This window comes from Lates calcarifer, linkage group LG9 (assembly GCF_001640805.2).
Source record: "Lates calcarifer isolate ASB-BC8 linkage group LG9, TLL_Latcal_v3, whole genome shotgun sequence".
Taxonomy (NCBI): domain Eukaryota; kingdom Metazoa; phylum Chordata; class Actinopteri; family Centropomidae; genus Lates; species Lates calcarifer.
In genome coordinates this window covers 13,879,716-13,900,354 of record NC_066841.1, presented here as the reverse complement: position 1 = coordinate 13,900,354, position 20,639 = coordinate 13,879,716, and the positions used below count along the sequence as shown (strand labels likewise).

At 39.8% G+C, this 20,639-nt stretch overlaps 2 protein-coding genes across 2 annotated transcripts; both read left to right on the top strand.

Moving 5' to 3' along the window:
• Nucleotides 1–1,908: 1,908 nt before the first annotated feature.
• znf532 (zinc finger protein 532) lies at nt 1,909–11,518 on the top strand. The gene is given in 11 exon segments (XM_018662346.2): nt 1,909–2,601; nt 5,046–5,985; nt 5,987–7,049; nt 7,051–7,428; nt 7,524–7,705; nt 8,291–8,467; nt 9,309–9,471; nt 9,738–10,055; nt 10,276–10,388; nt 10,498–10,636; nt 10,770–11,518. Coding segments are annotated over 11 exon segments (4,032 nt in total). The 5' UTR covers nt 1,909–2,546; the 3' UTR covers nt 11,274–11,518.
• A 2,924-nt stretch (nt 11,519–14,442) lies between these two features.
• oacyl (O-acyltransferase like) lies at nt 14,443–19,923 on the top strand. The gene is made up of 14 exons (XM_018662347.2): nt 14,443–14,603; nt 16,284–16,417; nt 16,521–16,599; nt 16,708–16,843; nt 16,998–17,194; nt 17,430–17,642; nt 17,724–17,823; nt 17,942–18,043; nt 18,183–18,348; nt 18,443–18,522; nt 18,646–18,756; nt 18,972–19,095; nt 19,235–19,421; nt 19,716–19,923. Exons 1-14 carry the CDS (start codon nt 14,447–14,449, stop codon nt 19,871–19,873), a joined length of 1,944 nt encoding a protein of 647 aa, XP_018517863.2. The 5' UTR covers nt 14,443–14,446; the 3' UTR covers nt 19,874–19,923.
• The last annotated feature ends 716 nt before the right edge of the window (nt 19,924–20,639 follow it).

The window sequence follows — 20,639 nt, the reverse complement described above, 5'->3', positions numbered from 1 at the left end:
ACACTGTAGAGAGGCAGGAAGCACCATGAGGCTTTAATATATATATGTATTATATACAAAAATTAGACCATATATACCATATATATATTAAAGTATTAATATATATATATATATATATATATATGCACATCTCCTACTGCCTTGCAGTGTATTAAATGCATTTGTGTTGTCTGATGAATAAATCCGGCATGGTCCTTTACATAATGAAGGCTAATTAGCCTATGCTGCAGGATTCATGGCTGCCTTTGATAGGTCGGCCAGATGTATCAATGACTGGTAGCAGGCCAGACAGAGACAGCCTTTGTTCTGCTGAAAGCCTCGCTCTGCAGTCTCCCAGGTAGGTTATGAAATATTTGACTTGATCATGTTTTGTTTTACCATTCTATCTGTCACACGTACTGTAATTTGGCATTCTTTTTACTTACTTGATTACCTTGTTACTGATGCGCTGTGTGCAATATAAAAATGTTTAGATGTGTAGTGTGTGTACCTGTATATTTATCTATACACAATAATATAATCATAATAAACACAGATACAAAACTGTGACCTTGGCATATGCAGCATTCAGATGGCCTCAGCTATTTATATATTATGTTACTAAATATGTTGTCCCTTAAGAAAAAGGTCTAGGATCAAGATTACCAGCACAACTGCAGGCAAACATTTTCCATTGATCATATAGTTATGCTACATCACAGGCCTATGATATAAGCACAGTGTACATGCCCTTGTGATATTCTACTCCTGCTCATTTCCTTTTCTTCCTTTCTATCTCCCCCACCTCCCTCTGTCTCTGTCTCCCTCTCTCTCTCTCCTCTTTCTCTGCACCAGCTGCTGCTGCTGCTCCAGAGCCAGAGTGGAGAGTCCCCTCACCCCCCTGCACAGACAGAGACAAAAGGCCTGATTCGCCTGCTGAACACTGCCCCCTTTCTCCATCCGTCCCTTCATGCACGGCCACGGTGGTGGAGGTGGCAGGGGCTACAGGAAAAAACAAGGCCTGGACTGGGACTAAAATCTAGGACTGACCCAGTGAAGGAGAGTGGGAAGAGGGGGGAGGGGAGGAGGAGGAGGAGGAGGAGGAGGAGGATGGAGGCTGGAATGGTTGGGGTTGAGTGAAGGCAGGTGCTGAGGCCTCTACAGGAAGACTTTTTTTCCCTGAATATCTCTGAGAGTGGAAAAAAATCTGACAAGGGTATGCCACATTTACCTCTATATATGCATGAACGCGCATGTTTATGTGTATGTGTGTCTCTGAGGCAGCATATGTGGGGTAGGGGTGGCATGTGTTTGATGGAAATCTAGTAAGGGGGGTGCATGAATGGCCTGTGTTTGACAATGTCAGAATGTCTGTGTTGGACTTTGACATTCCTTGTCTTTTTATCACAGTGCTAGGTGTAATGCTGCTGCAGGCTGCATGAAAGTTTTTAGTTTTCAGAGACTACCAGCATGTCTGAGGTGAAAGCACTGGGGGATCTGGTTGACAAACAGGCCAAGGTACTAGATTGAGCTTCTACTACCACTATGGTTCCCTAAACTTTCTTATTTTCAATGTATTAAGTTGTTGTTACGATTAGTCATCATTTTGCGCATCATCTCACCCTATTTCTTTTCAAATCTTACCTCATGTAATATATTTCTTTTGTTTACATGGTCTAATTTTTGTCTTTTTTATTTACTGTTGTCCCGTTTTTTATCTGTGTGAAGGTAATTGTGCTAACCCAAACATTATCTTTTATTGCATTGTTGTATATATTTTTGTCACCCAATTTCATGGTAGTGCAAGTGACTAGACAAGGGAATTTCTTAAACCATGTCTCCATCTGTATAAAGTATTATGTTCTTGTTTCATTAAATCTATATGACAATATACAGGTAGTTTGGTGAAAAATGTTGCAGTGTTTCTTGGGAGGTGGGACACAGTGCTTCTGCCTGTGTGTTTCTGAGGCCGTATTGCAGCACAGGGCTTTATGTTGGGTGACCGGAACCAGCTGAAACCGGTTTGAGGCAGACGGAAGGCTGACAGGAACAATGCTGTCTCTGTTCTCCACTGAGGGATAGAGATAGCTCAGGCTATTCCATGGCAGCCCTTCACAGCTCAGCCACTGGCTACCATGTCACAGGCACAGACCGTACTGCTGCAGCTCGCCGCTGGCTGGACGTCGGTGTGCTACGTAGCACAGCTCACAGCGAGGGGAGCAGGGAGATTTGGGAAGGGACGAGGGCAGGGGGACGTGGCCGACTGGGAGTCTGTGAATCTGCAGCCTAGAGCCTACACACACACACACACACATACACACACACACACAGGAGCATGATCTATCTGTCTGTTTGTATGTCTGTGTGCTGCTAGTGGTGCAGAGAATGACTAAGGAGGATCCTTACCAGGACCACCACCACTCACCAGATCCATGGATGTAACCTGACCCTGTATTCTGGGCCTTTGCCTGGTTGGGAAGAAACAGGACTCTTTTTTTCCAGGCAGGGTGGGGTGGATGGCTTTTTGTGGGTTAGTAGTGTTGTGACTGTGTTTATTGCAGGATGGAATGAAGGAAGGAAAGAAGGTTTGGCTAGTGGCTGGAGAGGGACGGAGGCAAGAGGGTGAGGAGTGGCTGATTCACTTGCATGTTTCCACAATTGTTATTTTACATTCATGTTACTTAGGCTGTAGTGGTCTTTTACACAGAGTGTGGATTTCAGGTGGTAACAATGCATGTGGATTAAACTGCTGTTGCTGAGAGGGGATTCAGTGTTGTGTATTTTTCCATATTTGTCTGTATTTAACCCTCATTTACTTCCTACGTCAGGCTGCTCTGGCTGTCATGGCTGTGACTAGCTGTTCTTTTCCACCAGGCCTTTCTCTCTGCTGCAGCTTCACACAGCTCAGCAGCCATTTTTCCCCTCACTGCATTTCTCATCTGTCCTCTCTATCCATAACATTTCTCCCTCTCTCTGTCACATTTTTATGTGTACCTCATCATTATAGCTCTCCCATCATCTGGATTGAGGATTGTTGCATTTTGAAACCAAGGCTGAGGCTATAAAATTTGGTACTGATGTGTGCAGATGTGGTTGCCATGCATTTGGATCAAAGAAGAGCAATGATTTAACTGCACGTACAAGCAGAGCAGCTCCATGGCTGTCTTTTGTCCCCAACACCAAAAACACATACAGACATTTCAGTCCCATCATTATTACCTTATTTGCAATGCTCACTATTAAAAAAAAATAAAAACTGGCTTGTTTCTGAAGAGTTATACCCACTGAATGCTATGTTGAAAGATATATTACTTGAAAAAGTTATCATCTTTAGATCTTTACAATATTGCTTTATCAAAATCCTTTTCTTTTGTGATCATATTCATATTTACACTTCATATTGCATTCAGCTAAAGTATTGTTTACACGTACACCCCCAAACCAGCAGATGAACGACAGTTCACATTACTAAAATTCCAAACACACTCATTTTTCTATATTGTGCTGATCCCATCACTCTCCTGATTATATAGCAAAGGATATAAGATGAGGAAGTCTTTGATGTAGTCAGGGCATAATACTTTGGTCCTTGCTTTGTTCCATCAGCAGCATCCAAGAAAAATGAAAATGTATTTCATTAGCACACTAGCATACTATTGTTTTTATCACCATTTAATTTGTTTTAATTATAGCAATGCTGAACTTGTAGTGAAGAGAGAGAATGTTCTGCTGAGTGCCCACATTTAATGTCATTAAAATGTCTCATCTACCCCCCATGTGCATCAGCATGTGGTTCCCTGGTGTTTATTTCTGAAAATAGCCAATGAAGTTACCTGTTGTGAGGTCAAACGTGGCAGAAACTGGTCTAATCGTACATACTTGCAGGCACTTACTCTACATCAGCTGGAAAATTTTTTCAGAAGAGCTTTTCATCTGCGCGATTCACAGTTTGCTTTGAAGAAGGTGGAGAAGTGAGCACTCAGCTAAGTCTGCTAATGCATAAATGAAACATCAAGCACCGGAAAGCAGTGACTAAGGCATGGTTAATATGGTATTTCACAGGCTGTGCTGTATGTGGACACTGGCACACCATGTGGTGAACTGCAAAACTACAGCTTGACTGACTGTTTATGTGCTTAGACCCAAATCTGGTACAGTTTTTCACAAAATTGGGGTGGGGGGGCAAAAAATGAAATACTGTTAATTCTGTGGTCTCTTCTCAAATAACAATAAATGAGAAAATGAAAAATATTCCTTTGCTGTACTGTTTTTTAGAGCATTATACAGAACTGTTGTGTATATTATCATATATTTCTGCTCTCAACACAAATTGTCAAGTTCTTTCTATCATTAAAAGAAAGAACCTAATTTGGGACTAATAATGACCTTGAGATTATGTTGATGATGTGAGTCAACATAGGTATCTGTCTATTACATCTTACCTTTAGAGCTTGGCTGACAAGTCAAAAATTAACTCCAACCCTTGTACAAATACTAAAGGCTACAGAGAAGATGGCTATGTCATTTATTGAGCAGATTCTTGCCTTCAAGAAATATTTTCATTATAGGAATACACTCTCTATAATATTATTAGTTTTCATTTTACATAACCATGAGACCAAAATATCAATTTAGCTCACAACAATTGTACACAATTTCATAATGAAAAAAACTGATTGCCATGAACATTGACTAGGAATGTTCAGCATCAAAACACAAGGGATCAAGTATATAAGTAAACTCTGTCAATCTGGGACATGCTGCACTTAATAGAAATACACAAACCTTTTGTCTCCTCCGTTACAATACCATACAAGACAGTATGTTGCATCAACAATAATACGTGATATATAATAATGTGATCACATTAAATAACGTTTTTCCTCATTAAATTATTCTGCTGTACTGCAATTATTTTACAATTATCAGGTACAAATGTAACTATTAGACAAAGAAAATATGAAGGGTTTCATTCCAAAATGTGTCTTGCCTATCAAAGAACTCAACATAGCATTTATTGTGGTAAAAATGTATTATGTCGCTAATTATTTCATCCTGTTCCCAAGGTGATCTCCTCATCAGGAGCAAGACCATGGGAGATATGAAAACGCCAGACTTTGATGACCTGCTGGCAGCCTTCGACATCCCCGACATGGTGGATCCTAAAGCTGCTATTGAATCTGGCCACCACGACGACCATGACGGACAGCTCAAGCAACCCAGTGGTGGGGTGACAACCAACGAAGATGAGGCCAATAACCCTTCAACAGTGCATGACGTAGGAGTTAGTGTCATTGTCAAGAACATCCGAAGCACAGACACTGGTGAGCATGGTGGAATCATATCAGAGAAAGATGGACATTTCCATTCCCATCCTCAAGCCCCACCTGCTGGCACTTGCAATGGACTTCACAATGGCTTCTTGCCCAGCATACCACCTGGTACTCATTACACAAAGAATGGATGGAAAGCTCCCAGGGAGGAAGGACCACCAGTTAACAACCAAACATCTACCTTCAATCAGTTCAGCCCCATCTCCAGTGCTGAAGAGTTTGATGATGATGATAAAATTGAGGTAGATGACCCCTTGGACAAGCAGGTTGGTCAGGCATTCTTTAGGTCTACTACTACGAGAGAGGGCCAGAATTCCAAATCTCCATTATCAGTGGACAGTGGGTCTAAGCCCAGAGCAAACAGAGAACAAAAACCTGATCAAAACAACAACAATAACAATAATGGCACACTGGCAGTTTTCAAGTCTAACGATTTCCCTCAGTCAAGTTTAGCCAAGGAGGAACTCAAGGAAACTGTCCTCAAGTCTCAAGGTCTGGAGTGCAAGGAGGCTGGAGAGTCATCAGGGCTTGTTAATGCGCCCAATATCCCCCCAGTCAAAGCCAAGTCTTCTGCAAAGCTTTCTTCTTGTATAGCAGCCATAGCAGCCCTCAGTGCAAAAAAGGCTAGTGCTACAGACTTGGGTGTTTTGGATTCTCCTACAACACAGAAAGAAACCAACAAAGAGCAATGAAAATCCCAGAACTCCAGATAAGTCCCATGAGCATGAGTCAGCCCTAGAGTTTGCAAAGAGGCTGCTAACAAGACCACCAGACAGCCCATCTAGTGTCACCAGTGATGGTAGCAGCAAAGGTTCTCCTGCCTCAAGCACAGACACCACACCAGTCATCCCAAAGGTCAGGATCAAAACAATCAAGACCTCTTCTGGACAGATCAAGCGCACTGTCACCCGAGTTCTCCCAGAGTTTGATGCTGAGGGTCTGAAAAAAGGAGAGAATAGCCCATCTGTCATGGCAACCACCGGTGCAATTCTTTCATCTCCAACAAGGCCCTCTCTGCCAACCACAGTAGTAGCCACTACTGGGGGCCCTTCTATTGAAATAACCAAGCAAATGACTATTAAACCTGTAGCGACAGCTTTCCTGCCCGTCTCTGCAGTCAAGACAGCTGGATCGCAAGTCATAAATCTTAAGCTGGCTAACAACACCACAGTCAAAGCAACAGTCATCCCTGCTGCATCAGTGCAAAGTGCCAGCAGTGCCATCTTGAAAGCTGCTAATGCCATCCAGCAACAGACTGTCATGGTACCTGCCTCAAGCCTGGCCAATGCCAAACTTGTGCCAAAAACAGTCCATCTTAGTAACCTCAACCTTCTGCCTCAGACTGTATCTTCTGCTGCCTGTGATCTCCAACAGGCCCTGTCATCCTCCAAACAGAGCCAGCAACAATCACAAGTCAAACAGCATACAATTCTTGCTGGCCAGGCATCAAAAAAAGTTTCTAGAGTTCAAGTGTTCACTAGCTCTCAAAGTTCTGTGGTGGATGCCTTCAATAAAGTCCTGAGTAGCATAAATCCTGTCCCTGTGTACATCCCAAACCTCTCTCCACCAACCTCAGCCTGTATCTCTCTACCATCACGTGGCTACAAGTGCCTGGAGTGTGGAGATTCATTTGCTCTTGAGAAGAGCCTGACACAACACTATGAACGTCGCAGTGTGCGGATCGAGGTCACTTGCAATCACTGTGCCAAAAACCTAGTGTTCTACAACAAATGCAGTCCTCTTGTCTCATGCCAGGGGTCACAAGGACAAAGGCGTTGTCATGCAGTGCTCACATCTAATCTTAAAACCCATCCCCGCAGACCAGATGATAACCACATCATCATCCTCAGGCCCACCTAACATGAGCAGTACCACTTCCATTTCCCAAGCCCAAGCACCCACAAGTCAAGTCCCAGGGAAAAGTGCTGTCAGTGGATCCCAAACTGCAGTGATTTCAGCTCCATGCAGTGCTCCTCTTGTGGCCGCAATGCCCTTGGAGGATGATGCATCAAAGCTCTGCAGACACAGCCTTAAGTGTTTGGAGTGTAATGAAATGTTCCAAAACGACAGCTCGCTGGCCATGCACTATCAACAGGCACTGGAGTCCAGTGGGCAGGTGTGTATATATGTATGGTGTAGACTACAACTTATGTAAGATAAGTTAACCCCTCAGGTTGCAATCATTTTTTCTTCTCTTTTCTGTGTCCATAGAAAACATGCACTATTTGCCAAATGCTTCTCCCAAATCAGTGCAGCTTTCTGTCACACCAGCGAATCCACCAGCACAAGTCTCCATACATCTGTCCTGAGTGTGGTGCCAGCTGCCGATCTGTCCACTTCCAGTCACATGTAACCAAGAACTGCCTCCATTACACCCGCAGAGTCGGCTACCGGTCTGTCTACCTTAATTAAACTCATAATATTTCTAATGTGTATTTTATTCTTCTCGTGTTTGCCTTTGTTTGTCTTGTCTTCTCCAAAGTTTAAAAGAAAGTTCATTCAACTTTAATTTCCAAACTGTTACTTCTGATTTGGATAGTCTAATCTAAAAAAGTTCAGAGTATTTACCACTGAGAAGTGTTCTTTGGTAAGTGGTCATACTCTGAGCTAAATGGCTCTTGTGCTTGCTTTTCTTTCAAAGAGCCATTTACAATGTCATTTCTAATTACACTTATTACTACATTATGTTTGTCTCAGCCTGACAATGCCATATCACTTTAAATGATATTATTCACAATGAAACTTATGGTAGAAAAATGGACAGTCACAATTTTTATGTGGAGTCACCCAAGATATTAGGCATTAAAATTGAACACTCAGTATCTGACCAATTATAGTTCAATTATGCGTTTATCAAAATGTTCGTTTTGTAACTGCATATCAATAATGACTTATAACAAATGAACAAATGTGAAGCTGCATGCACAACTCTTACTTTTTCTCCTTCTGCCCTCTGTCTCCATTCCTTCTCCCTCCAGCTGTATACACTGTAGTGTGATCTTCGCTGATGTTGCAACTCTAAAGTCCCACATTCAGAGTACCCACTGTGAGGTCTTCTATAAATGTCCTCTCTGCCCTATGGCCTTCAAGTCTGCACCTGGCACACACTCCCATGCATATACACAGCACCCAGGAGTGAAGGCAGGAGAGCCCAAGTAGGTCTTTGCATGCTGTTTCTACTACACAAAACTGTGGACATAATTTACATTAAATTTAATTAAATTCTAAATTAAAATCTAAAATATATGTATACATTTAAACAAAAACAACAGACAGTACACACATAATACACAAGCATTTTCCTCAAAAGGAAAACAGACACAATTCCTTTCACACAGACACACATCATTGTAAGCCAATACCCATGTCCAATTTAGTTTTCTTAGGAAAATCATCCTTGCTGCTTCATCAGTAGTAGGATTTGTGGGTGTTAGACATGGTGGCTTAACTTGAGTTTGCTTTTTCCAAATGGCAACCTTTCACTCACATACTGTCCATCATCAGTACTACTCATAATCCAGGTGTTTCGGAGCAGGTGGTCTTACACCACTGTATGGGTTTGGTCCTGGATGTGCCTCAAGTCTAAAAAGCCGGAAAAAAACACTGATGTGAAACTATATGCGATGAACTGAACCATCTATTTCAGTATATGTGTAAATAAAGGCCATTAAATAAACCAGTAACTGGTTTTAATGTGTGTGATTAGTGTATGTTCATATCCTGATTTAAAGCTATCTAAAAGATTGTTTAGAAATGCAGATATTAGGTACAAGAATACAACTGCAGCTGAATGTTTAATAGCTTCATGTGAAACATACATAACATTTACTCAGTATCAGCTGGGATTCTCTGAACACTCAAACACACTAAAATAAACACACTAATATTTTAAAGAAAACTGAGAGTTTTCTTTAAAATATTAGGACTAAGTTTCTTACACCTTGCAGTAAAATCACAGTGCTTTTGTAAAGACATTGTTTTTCTTTTGTCTTCCAGGATGATCTATAAGTGCTCCATGTGTGATACTGTGTTCACGCTGCAGTCCCTGCTCTACACACACTTTGACCAGCATGTTGTCAATCATAAAGTTTCAGTGTTCAAATGCCCTGACTGCTCCATGCACTACGCACAGAAGCAGCTCATGTTGGACCACATCAAAGTAGGCACAAAAAGCAGTTATAATATCCATTTGTTATGTATCCCCACTTAATTTACTAATGAGTTTGTTTTTAATATTTTCATCAAGTCTGTAATAAAACCTCATGTTGTAACTTGAATGAATTGGGGTGGATGACATACAAATCCTTTTTTTTATTTTCAAAGTCAGTCATACAAGTTATACTATTAAGTTCAATCTAGAAATGTTTCATGTACCAGTGCTCCATAAATTGTTAAATATAATTCAATATGCATGTGTGTATCCAGACCATCCATGGAACCCTGAAGACCATCGAGGGTCCACCAAACTTGGGGATCAACCTTCCTCTCAGCACCAAGCCCACTAATTCTAACAGTACCAACAGTAACAGCCCCAGTAATAATAACAACAAAGATGGGGGAAATGTTAATAGTCAAGACAAGGGAGAAAAGAAGCCTTCACCTTCACCACTGAAGAAAGCCAACAGTAACTGCTCATCAGACCTCAAGAAGCCCACCAGCTCAGGATATACATGTGGAGAATGCAATACCCTCTTCAGTTCCAGGGAGATCTTTGTGGCTCATATGAGGCGCGAACATGGCAAGGTGAATGTCTGACTCAATTCTCGAAGGGAAGTTTTCAATTTGTCACATTGTCTTTTGTTGAGATTCCGCCATAGGTCACCAGGAAGTGAGTTCAAAACTAAGACGGGAGCAAACATACTATATACATATATAAAAGAAACTGCCACGCATGCTTTAGAAAGCTGATGTTGTTGAAGCATTTTTTTTAGGTATGTTATGCATTTTCCCACTTATATTGCAGATCCTGAAGAAGCACCCATGTCGACAGTGTGACAAGTCCTTCAGTTCCTCCCACAGTCTTTGCCGACACAACCGGCTCAAACACAAGGGGTTGCGTAAGGTCTACACATGCCCGTGAGTACATACACTGGATCTTTAAAATGTATGCAAATTGTATGTAAATAATATCAGACAAAATCAGTTTGAAAGGGATCATAACTGTTATTTTACTGTACTTTGATAGGCACTGTCCAGCCCTCAGTCAGCCATTCACTAAAAGAGTGCTGCTGGATCAGCACATTCAGCTGATGCATGGAGTCAAAGACACAGAGGGGAAGACTGTCAACTCAGATCATATGGAGGCTTTACCTGAAAAGGAAACGGTACTGTAGCACAAATTTGCAGACATACAGTCATTTATCATAAGGAAGAGCTCATTTTGAATCATTTAACCCTGGCGGTGAATTTCATGATTTTTCTGTCATGCCTAATCTACCTTTTCAATCACGTCTACAGACCCGCAGCCCCAAAAGGAAGCCAGAGGAGGACGAGGGGTCTCCAGGTTTAAACTCCAGGGGCTCAGACTCACAGCCTTTGAAGAGGCTCAAGGTGAACATCCTCAAAGTTCACAAGTGTGCTGTCTGCGGTTTCACCACTGAGGACATCACCGCTTTCCACAAACACATTCCCCAGCATAAGTCAGATGGCTCGTCCTACCAGTGTCAGGAGTGCGGCCTGTGCTACACCTCCCACCGCTCGCTGGCCCGACACCTCTTTATCGTCCATCGACTGAAAGAGCCACAGGGCCTTGCCCGATACAATGGACGGGGCAAGGATGACGATGAAAGTCAAAGAGAGAACCAGCTGGATGTTACAGACGAGAACAATGATGGGACACCGAACACAAAGTGCAAAGTTTGTGGGAAGATGTTTGAAACGGAGGGACAGCTGAACACTCACATGAGGACACATGGGATGGCATTCATAAAATCAAAGAGACTGAGCACAGCTGAGAAGTGAGAAGAACTTTTTAACCTCTCCATCTTAAGCAACACTGTTGTCTTAAACTTATACAATGTGTTAAATTGTTGCAGATAACATACAGGATCTTACTTGGCTGTGGTTATACACAATGTACATGTAGTGTACTACAACATGTATACAATATACACACAAAAATGTAATATATGTCAAAGTCACTGTCTTTAAGTAAATGGAACACAATACTTTTTTGTACACACATAAATGTTTCTATAGGCCTTGAATAGATCTTTTTATAGAAGAGGTTTTTATTTTAAACATTTAAATGTTTCCATTGTTGTCTTCTCACTAGGATTAGATAATGTATGGATTTATCAGTGTAATGGGATTAATCCTGATACAGTCAGCAGTGTTCTGAATTCACAATGCTGCTAATGTCCAATGAATGTCTGGTAAAAAAAAAAAATATATATATATTAAAAGCTTTGGGAGATTCAGTTTTCCCAACTATATGTCACACCTAGCTGAGGTCTTCAATTTCAACTTAAAAGTTGAGTGGAAGTGGCATGAAACATTATGTTTTGTTTTTTTAAATTCATGGAAAACTAATATTTCTCTCTCTTCTACAATAATCCCCTGGTCCTGTTGTTATTGAAACCAAATTTCTGCATTTATTTGGGAGATACAATTGCGTGGAATGTAAGATCGGAAGATTTCAGGACAATCATAAAGATAAAGAAGATAAAGCCTATCTCCAGCTGCATCACCATACCACTCAGTCAAGTTACATATTTGATTTACATATCAACAAAATTTCTGAAAATTGATAAATCTAAAATGAGTTTAGTTTCATGGATGAATATCTCAAGCATTAAAGTGTTTTAAAGACAAACATAGGGGCCAAATTTGAGCTTGCTTTTAAAAATGAATTTTGTAAAAGACTGTGAAACTTTGTATGTTGATGTTTTAGTCCTGTCTTAATATATTATACCGTAAATGGCAGCTCTTTGAGATTACAGGTCATGTAAAAATGTTTATTTACCTGAATATTTAAAATATAAGACACAAAGCACTTGCCTCTCTTTTAACAGCAGCCTTCTTTACAACATACTTCATCTGTCATTATGGCACAATAAAAATAAAATTCTACTGATCCTGTATTTGATAACTACTATCAACACAATATCAGTTTTGTCTTTTTATTTCATGTTTACATTCCTTCAGTTTGTGGTCCTTTGATTTATTGTGAAATTATTATGAATATTCATTGACAGTAATTATTTTCATAAAAACATCTAAACTTAAGAAAAACCTCAATGAATGTAAACTTCGCTGTAAAACAGTTTTTTTTACAAGACAACCAGTTCAAGTACATAAAGGTAACTTTGAAGGTGGTGAGAATACGATCTCCAGATTGTTTTCCTTTGCTGTCTTTATTCCAAGCATTTTTTCAAAAATCATCATCATTTAATTTTGAGCAGTAGTTTTTCTACTTCGACAATAACAGTAAGTGTCTCGCGCTGTAAAACTGCATGTGAGAATCAGTCTGTGAATTGTTTGTTGATTAGAATGTGTCTGCTCCTGCTGCTGCTGATGCTGTTTTCAGACATTTCTGATGCTTGTGTACAAAGCTGTTCTTCATGTCAATAAATGATGAAACCTGCCAGGAACAAGATCTGATGTCAACTGCACATAAGGCATCGGCTTTTCTCTACGGAAATATATCAGAAATCCCTTTGTGATCATTGATACTCATTATTACTATGAAATCTAAGTGCTGGATTCCTCTCTTTTGAGTGGCAGTCTTACAGGTGATATTAAATGCCACCTAGCTTTAACTTAATCACTAAATGCCAACCCCATGTCTTATAAATGTTGCTTTCATATTGCTCATTTCAAACAGAAAATACAGCACAGCACCAAACAGTACACAGATCTGAACAGACAGAAATGTTTTTAGATTCAGTGTCACTTACACTTCCCAATGGTATCATTATCTCTTATGAATGAATAAATGCAATCTATAAATCAATAGATCTGCTTGGAAAGCACAAAAGATGCTCATAACTGCAAACAGGAACTGTTCATATAATTCAGCATTGTTTTAAAGGTGCCAGTTTATGTCTAGTTTGTGTTTGAGGCGTGACCCACTGTGTCATATCTTGAAAATCCCTGGAGTAATAGAGAGCTTGTAAGAGAGTGAATATTCAACTCACATTCATCAGGTCACCTGAAACACTCAAAGTAAATAAAGATATTGCTGTGTGCATCCAGGATGTGTAAGCAGGCAACTGTGTAGCCAAGCTATTTGGTCAGTGTACAGCAACCACAAGACAAAGGCAGAGTTTACATCACATTTTGCATGTTAAAAGAAAAGATTCCAACAATGATAAAACTTCTGCCTGTTCAGGTTGTCAAGTCCAGTCAAGTCAATTTTATTCATATCGCCTGAGAGAGGGAGAGCAAGAGGAAAAGGAAAATAGCACAATGCAACTTCCACATAGAGATGTATTAATGGTAATAGTAATGATAGTTGTAGTGGTACTTTGTTTCTAATACAATGCTACTTTGTAAGAAGAAAGTTTTACAAAGTGTTATGCTCATACTGTCACAGAGTGACCGAAAAGAGGTGGTCAAGTGGTGTTAAGGGGTATCTCCTCTCTCTAGCATGAGCTCAAAAACTACAACTGATCTGTGCTGCATCATACTAAAATTGTTTAAGTTGTTTTTCACACTGTTGGCTGCTTAAGTTATGGCACTCTGTGTAGGTTTTTAAGACAAGCCCTCCCTCTAGTGGCCAGAGCTGATTTATTTCAGTTAAAAGTGTAAAGTTTACAAGCATACATATATACATAATAAATTCATTACACAAAATAAAATTAGGCTGGTAGCCCCAGTGGTAACTGTAGGATTACAACCCTGCACTGGCTTTATTTTAAGTGTAGCCATGATTAGGCTTAGACTCTAATTAAGATGATTTTGCGTGGTGACATGATCACAAAGCCTGGATCTTCTTGTTAGCCTCCTCATGTAACCCAATCCAGTTCACACCTGTATAGAGAAAACCAGGTGGGGACAATCCACAGTTGCCAAAGCAATTTTACAATCCAGCCTGTGGAAGACAATTTCACGCTATTTTATCAATGAAGTTGTGTGCCCTCCTCCTATGTTATTTAAACACTTGTCCTCTAAAAAATATAGTCAGTGCTAAAATGGCCCTGGGTTGTGTGGTGTTCTTTCTGCTTGCAGGGTGTAGTTCAGCGCTGGAAAATACACAGGCCTCAACTGTGTCTCAAAGATGTAAGGAGGATACCAACACTTTCCTCTCGGAAATGAATCACGAGAGACCAAAGGAATACGCTGTTCTCAGTAAGTGTCGCTGCCTTTTACTTATGTACATTTGCAGTCAGTTTTGGACAGTGGGTGGTTCTGGCCCATTTAGACGACAGGGCCCAGTGTAGGGCCAGCTGAAACTAAGCACGCATTTCAGGTTCAAAAAAGTAAAGTCTGAGAGGCCATATGAAGAAATAAATTATTAAATTGGAGAAATTGGATTCCACATCAAAAAGAAACAATGCACACAAACATATGAAGTGACAAAGATTAAAAAGTTTATGTGCACATTGAAAGTATCAATACATGTATTGAATATAGAGCTTACATAATCTTTATGTTTTGTGTAGGCCCACAAAATTGCTAATTGCTCCAGTACTGTAGCTAATTTACCAAGAATATCTAATGATTAGGATGATGATGTTGGAAATGGTTATGAAAATATAAATAAATGATACATGTTATTATATTTATTATTGATACTGTTGTTAAATCTAATTTAATTTTCATTTTGTCTAGTTTTTTTTTTACTATTACTTTACAATATTCCTCTTTTTTGTTTTAGTAAGTAGTTTGCTTTTGAGATGCATGTTATGTGCATGTAAGAAGAAGCTTTGAAAATAATTATCATCAGTATTGGCAGCATAGCTTAGTACAAAAAAAGAATAAACAAATTCTTCCAACTATTATCAGACCCTCTGCTCAAGCTTGTTCACAAATAACAGAGAATTAATCTGTGACTTGCCGATTTATAAATGCCAAACTAGAGAAATTGTCAGTTATTCAAAGCTCCTGTAGACTTTGTCTTCGAGACTTCTAGCACACTTGTAGCTTCCATTAAATCAACCACACAGCAAGGAATTAGACATTGACGTTCAGGGCAAAAAAACTGCCAGAAAAAAGAGAGTAAGAGTGTATCTGACTCACGTTGTTTGACGTCTTCTTTCATTCATGGAGATGTAGTCCTTGTGTCCTGTAATGTCCCACTACACTTTTTGACCAGTAGTAGATAGCTAGTCGCACAAAAACACGGTTGCTAGCAAAAACAAGCTAACTTTTATTTCATTTAAATGTTAACGCGTGTTGTTTGTTGCGAGGCCAGGGTGTGACTGGCTTCAAAATTTACTTCATAGAGTCTCCCAGATCCGTGCCCATTCACAGTTTTCCAGTTTCATAACAGCAACCGCAGTTGATAGTTTGAATGTTTGATACTTCGAAATCAAAGTTTGTCAACATCACCTGTCGTCACCTCCGTGAGGGTGCAACACCGTTTTTGACCACAATCATTGGCGGACATTGACCAACCGTTACAAAACAGAGGGGCGTTGTTTCACTCGTTGGGAGGAGCTCAAAAAAAGCGGAAATGGATACTACAACTTTGCTTTGGTTGCCCAGTTTTGTTTTTATGTTACAAAATTGTGCCAAATCAAATTACGTGTAGAACAGTGGAATATATTATATATTTTATTATCAAAAATACTAAGTGATGCCCATATATGGAAGCCCATTTCTGCCAATGGGATGGGGAAATACATCATTTAAATCATCAGAATGAGAAACCTCAAAATATCTCAAAATACTAAAACAAAGTGAGTACTTGGAGAAATTTTCTTGTTTGAGATTCCCAGATTTTATTTCAGAAATTCAGACTCTCTTTTCATCAAAAGGGGTTATAGAGGGCATTTGATCCATCTGTGTATTTGTGTGTATTGCCAGTGTATGATGCATATGGAAAGATGGGTAGTGATGTTGAAGGAGGTAATGTCAACCAGCCTGGCTCGCAGCAGCAGTGTCGCTCTGCCCACGGTCCCACCTTCTCTGGACAATACTGCCAGGTGTTCCTTCAGCAGGTAACAAGAAGTGTAATTATAGAATATGAAATACTGTCCTTAAAACTGGCTATAAGATGGGAACATTTGATTTTTATGTGTGTTTTTCTAATTACTATCATAGGGAACAGTCCAGTACTTTGTGGGTATTTGTGTTCCTGACTCCTGCGGTGAAGAGGATGTGCAAACGTTGGTGCTGCATGGTCAGTGATTTTAAAATTTTATTACAGCTGATTCACTCAGTCCAGTATTTGTTTTACTTTAATCGTGTTTTTTTTTTGTTTTGTTTTGTTTTTCATTTTTCATAACAGGGACACTTCAGTTTGGTCAGATGTCCCTCATCCCTCCTTTTCCTTCCATCTTGGTGAATCAGTCCACTCAGGAGATGATCATGATCCAGTGTTTATCCAGCACCATTGCACCAGATGGATCAGGTGTCACCTGCCTGTCAGTACATGATTTGATGATGGACTTTTTTTTTTTTTTTGCACTGCGTTTGTGCTTAAAATGAACTGAAGAAGTGTCTCTTTACATGTGCAGGACATTATCTTAGTCACTCTTGGTCACTCTTCCCTTAATACTGCTAACTTTTCTTTTGCAGGTTTGTGTGTTGTGTAATGATAGCAGTTCCTCTTGCTGCTACCTTGTTCACCTCTATAATAAAGTGGCAAAGGAACAGAGAGGTCAGTCCATCATTAGAGTCTTCCTGTTCAAAGACTGGCCTCAACCATTATGGGACCCTGAAGACCAATGGCTCCTCTAGCACTGAAATGAATACCAGCACTTCAGATGAAAATAGTAAGTACAATAAACATTATGAGTTTGAGTGCTTGTTCTCTGGGATTGTCTGGAAATTTGCGATAGAATAGATGATTTGTAAATATTGGACACAGAAAAGTTACATGATAAAATCAATTTTAAAATATATGAGCACAACAACAGATTGCTTCATGTACCGATGCAGCAGCAAGACTTTTTTTTGATACACTTTGTTTATATTGATCGTTACTATTCAAAATATTTTCTTTCATAGATAGCACCAGCTACACATCACTGTCTTTTCCTCGAAGCTGTGTGATGCAGTGCCTGCAGGCATTTTCTCTACAGAATACCTGCCAAGGTGTCTTGAACAGCTCTTCATCCATCCCAGGAGGAGGCTACTCCTCCCTGAATGGCATTCGTGTTCTCAGCCTCTTGTGGATCATATGTGGCCACTCTGCACTGTTCTCTGCATTGAACAACTTGGGTATGACAAAACTTACTGGTATTTGCTCATTCAGTCTGCCAAGCATATTATTTTACTTATATTACATTATCTCTATTGTAGATAACTACAAAATCTGGCTGAAAGCAGTAGGAAGCAGTCCACTGCATGTGTTTCATAGCGGACCTGTTTTTCTGGCTGTAGACACCTTTTTACTGCTAGGGTGAGTCTGAAACCATATGAAGTTTAACACAGTATACGGATTGAACATAGTGTATCTGTAAAAAAAATAAGTCAGTTTTAGCAGTTTGAAAGTTTGAATTGCAGCTTCTGTGTTTCAGGGGTCTGCTTAGTGCAAGGTCTTTGCTAAGCTCCATCAGCAGGTCTGAGGACAAACTGAGCCTCTGCTTGGTGGTCAGCTACCTCTTCAAGAGAATTAAAAGGTATATTCAGCAATTTCATCAAATTAAGATAATTCTGCTTGTGTCACTGTGTCTTTTTTTTCCTGGGAAGAAAACAAAAATAGTGATGATATAAATGTAAATTCTCCTTATTTTTCTGTTTGTCTCTCCCTCACTACAGGATTCAGCCACTAAATATGTTCATTATGTGTCTAACAATGGGCCTCATCCCTTTGATCCAGTGGGGACCCTACTGGTTCTCAGTTTCTGACATAGAGATGAATTGTAAGACGTACTGGTGGGCTAATGTACTGCTGATTAACAATGTCCTCTATGTCGATGATATAGTAAGTTTAAATTTTAAGTTTAAGTTTAACTTTTTGACATATAGTATTTCTACTACTGTATTTCTTAACATTTTATTTCCCAATTTCTCTACAGTGTATTCCTTGGTCATGGTACTTGTCTCTTGACTTCCAGTGTTACGCCACCACTCCTCTGTTGATCTATTTTTACAGATTGTATGTCCACTGTACTTTCATATTATTCCAAAAATATTTTAAAAAAACCCTATGTTGCAAAATAGCCGCCACTGTGGCCATTATTCACATGTAATCATACTCATCCTATTGTGTCTTTATCAGGAATAGAGGTGTGTTCACAGCTGTGGCAGGAGGCCTGTTGTTGATGACCACTGCTGCTGGTGCTATCACAACTGCACTCCTGCAGTTGCAAGTCTTCCACCCATCTACAGCGTAAGACTAAGTGATTGTGGTCTAGTACTGATGCAAACAGTTTAGGAGCGACATACATTAAATGTGAGGTGGCTTACACACCAAGTAATTTTATTGACTTGGTTCTTTTTCACTTTTTATAGTGTAAAGTCCAGTGTAAAAAAAAAGAACGGCTAACGACCCATTCCAGTTGTTTCTTTGAAATTCAAAAATGGTTTTATGTATTTATTTTGCAGGACAACTCACAGTTATGTCATATATTACTATGTGCAACCCTACACAAGATATGGGCCATTTTTGATAGGGATCTTGACTGGAATACGCTTGATGTCAAAGAAAGATCGTCTCTTTAAACATAAGGTAAGAACATCTTATTACATCTCTGCCAGAATCACTACACATAGTTTATAGTTTTTGCAGAAATTTGAACACATGTATGAACCACTAAGCTGCCAACACACTCTTGTGCTCATTGCTGCTGTTCTTGCTGTTTCCCCAGTGGCAGGTGGCACTTGGTTGGTTCTGCTGTCTTTCAGTCATGGCTGTGGTGGTTGAATTGGCCTACATCCTCAAGGAGACCCCAGCTTATCCATCCGTACCACATGCCCTCTATCAAGGACTGCACAGAATACTCTGGGCTCTGGCTGTGACCTGGATCATACTGGCCTGTGAAGAGGGTTATGGAGGTAAATGAAGACCAGACAGAGATGTTCCGGTGTACAAACACCATATTCAGTACCAAAAAAAAAGAAGAAAGATGCATTTGTTTGTGTGACATTGCAAAGCTCTTGACCAGCGATGATCAGCGATTGACTATAATATAAGATATATGTTCTGGTGAACCTGGGAGCTGTGTTGTTGGGCGAAGTGATATGTCACTGTTAAGTGATATGTCAATCCATTTATACACAAAAGCAAAAATATACATTAAAAAAATCAATGTTTTCTTTTTCTTTCTCTCTGTTCCTCTTTCTCTCCAGGTTTTATCAAGAGCTTCTTGTCATTAGGTTTCTGGGTCCCAATTTCCAACATTGGTTTTGCTTGCTATCTGTTACATCCAGTCATCATGATGGTCTACTCTGGCTTACAAGCGACCCCGACACATTACACAGACCTCAACTTTCGTAAGTGCTTATAACAGCCCATTTCTTTCAGTTTAATTTCTGCAAAAAGTATTTCCATCAGGCTGTGTCTCTCTATGCTCTTTTAACTTAGTGTATGTGTCTCTCCTCTTTAGATGTACCTGTTCCTTGGCCACACCGGTGCTGACGCTGGTGATCAGCTATGCGTTGACTGTGTTGGTTGAGAAGCCTTTCCTCCTTCTAAAATGCAGTCCGTACATGGATGCAAGTCAGAACACAATAACTTATCCAGTTACTAACTCTCCCATTCCACTAGTTCTCTTAGTTTGTGCTTTGTAAGTTATGCCAGCATCCTGCTTTTGCAGATAATAATAAACCTCTTTGTTTCACAAAGTGAGATCATTAGTGATTATACTGATTTTCAATATAATATAGCCTTCATCACTGAATTACTGCTGATGGCTTGTCCCACAGGAACAACTGTAAGGGTGAATAACTTTGAAGAAAATGGGGCAGCACTTATTTTTCCTCTCTGCTAAGGGTGATGCAGAGGTCTTTGTGATGCGTATAGAATGAGTACTTGTTTTATGAAGAAACAATCCACACTGAGTGTATTTTAGCTACAACACACAGAGAATTTAATTATTGGTCTTATACTTTTCATGTCGAGAATATTTTCACTTTGTGAACATTTAAAATATAAAAATATACAGTACATGAATGCCAGGACCCAATGGTTCCCAGCAGAACACTGTATTGTAAAGAGATGATTAATTTTATCCCCCTTCATCTGTCAGTGGTTTTAATGCTCACTGCTCTTTC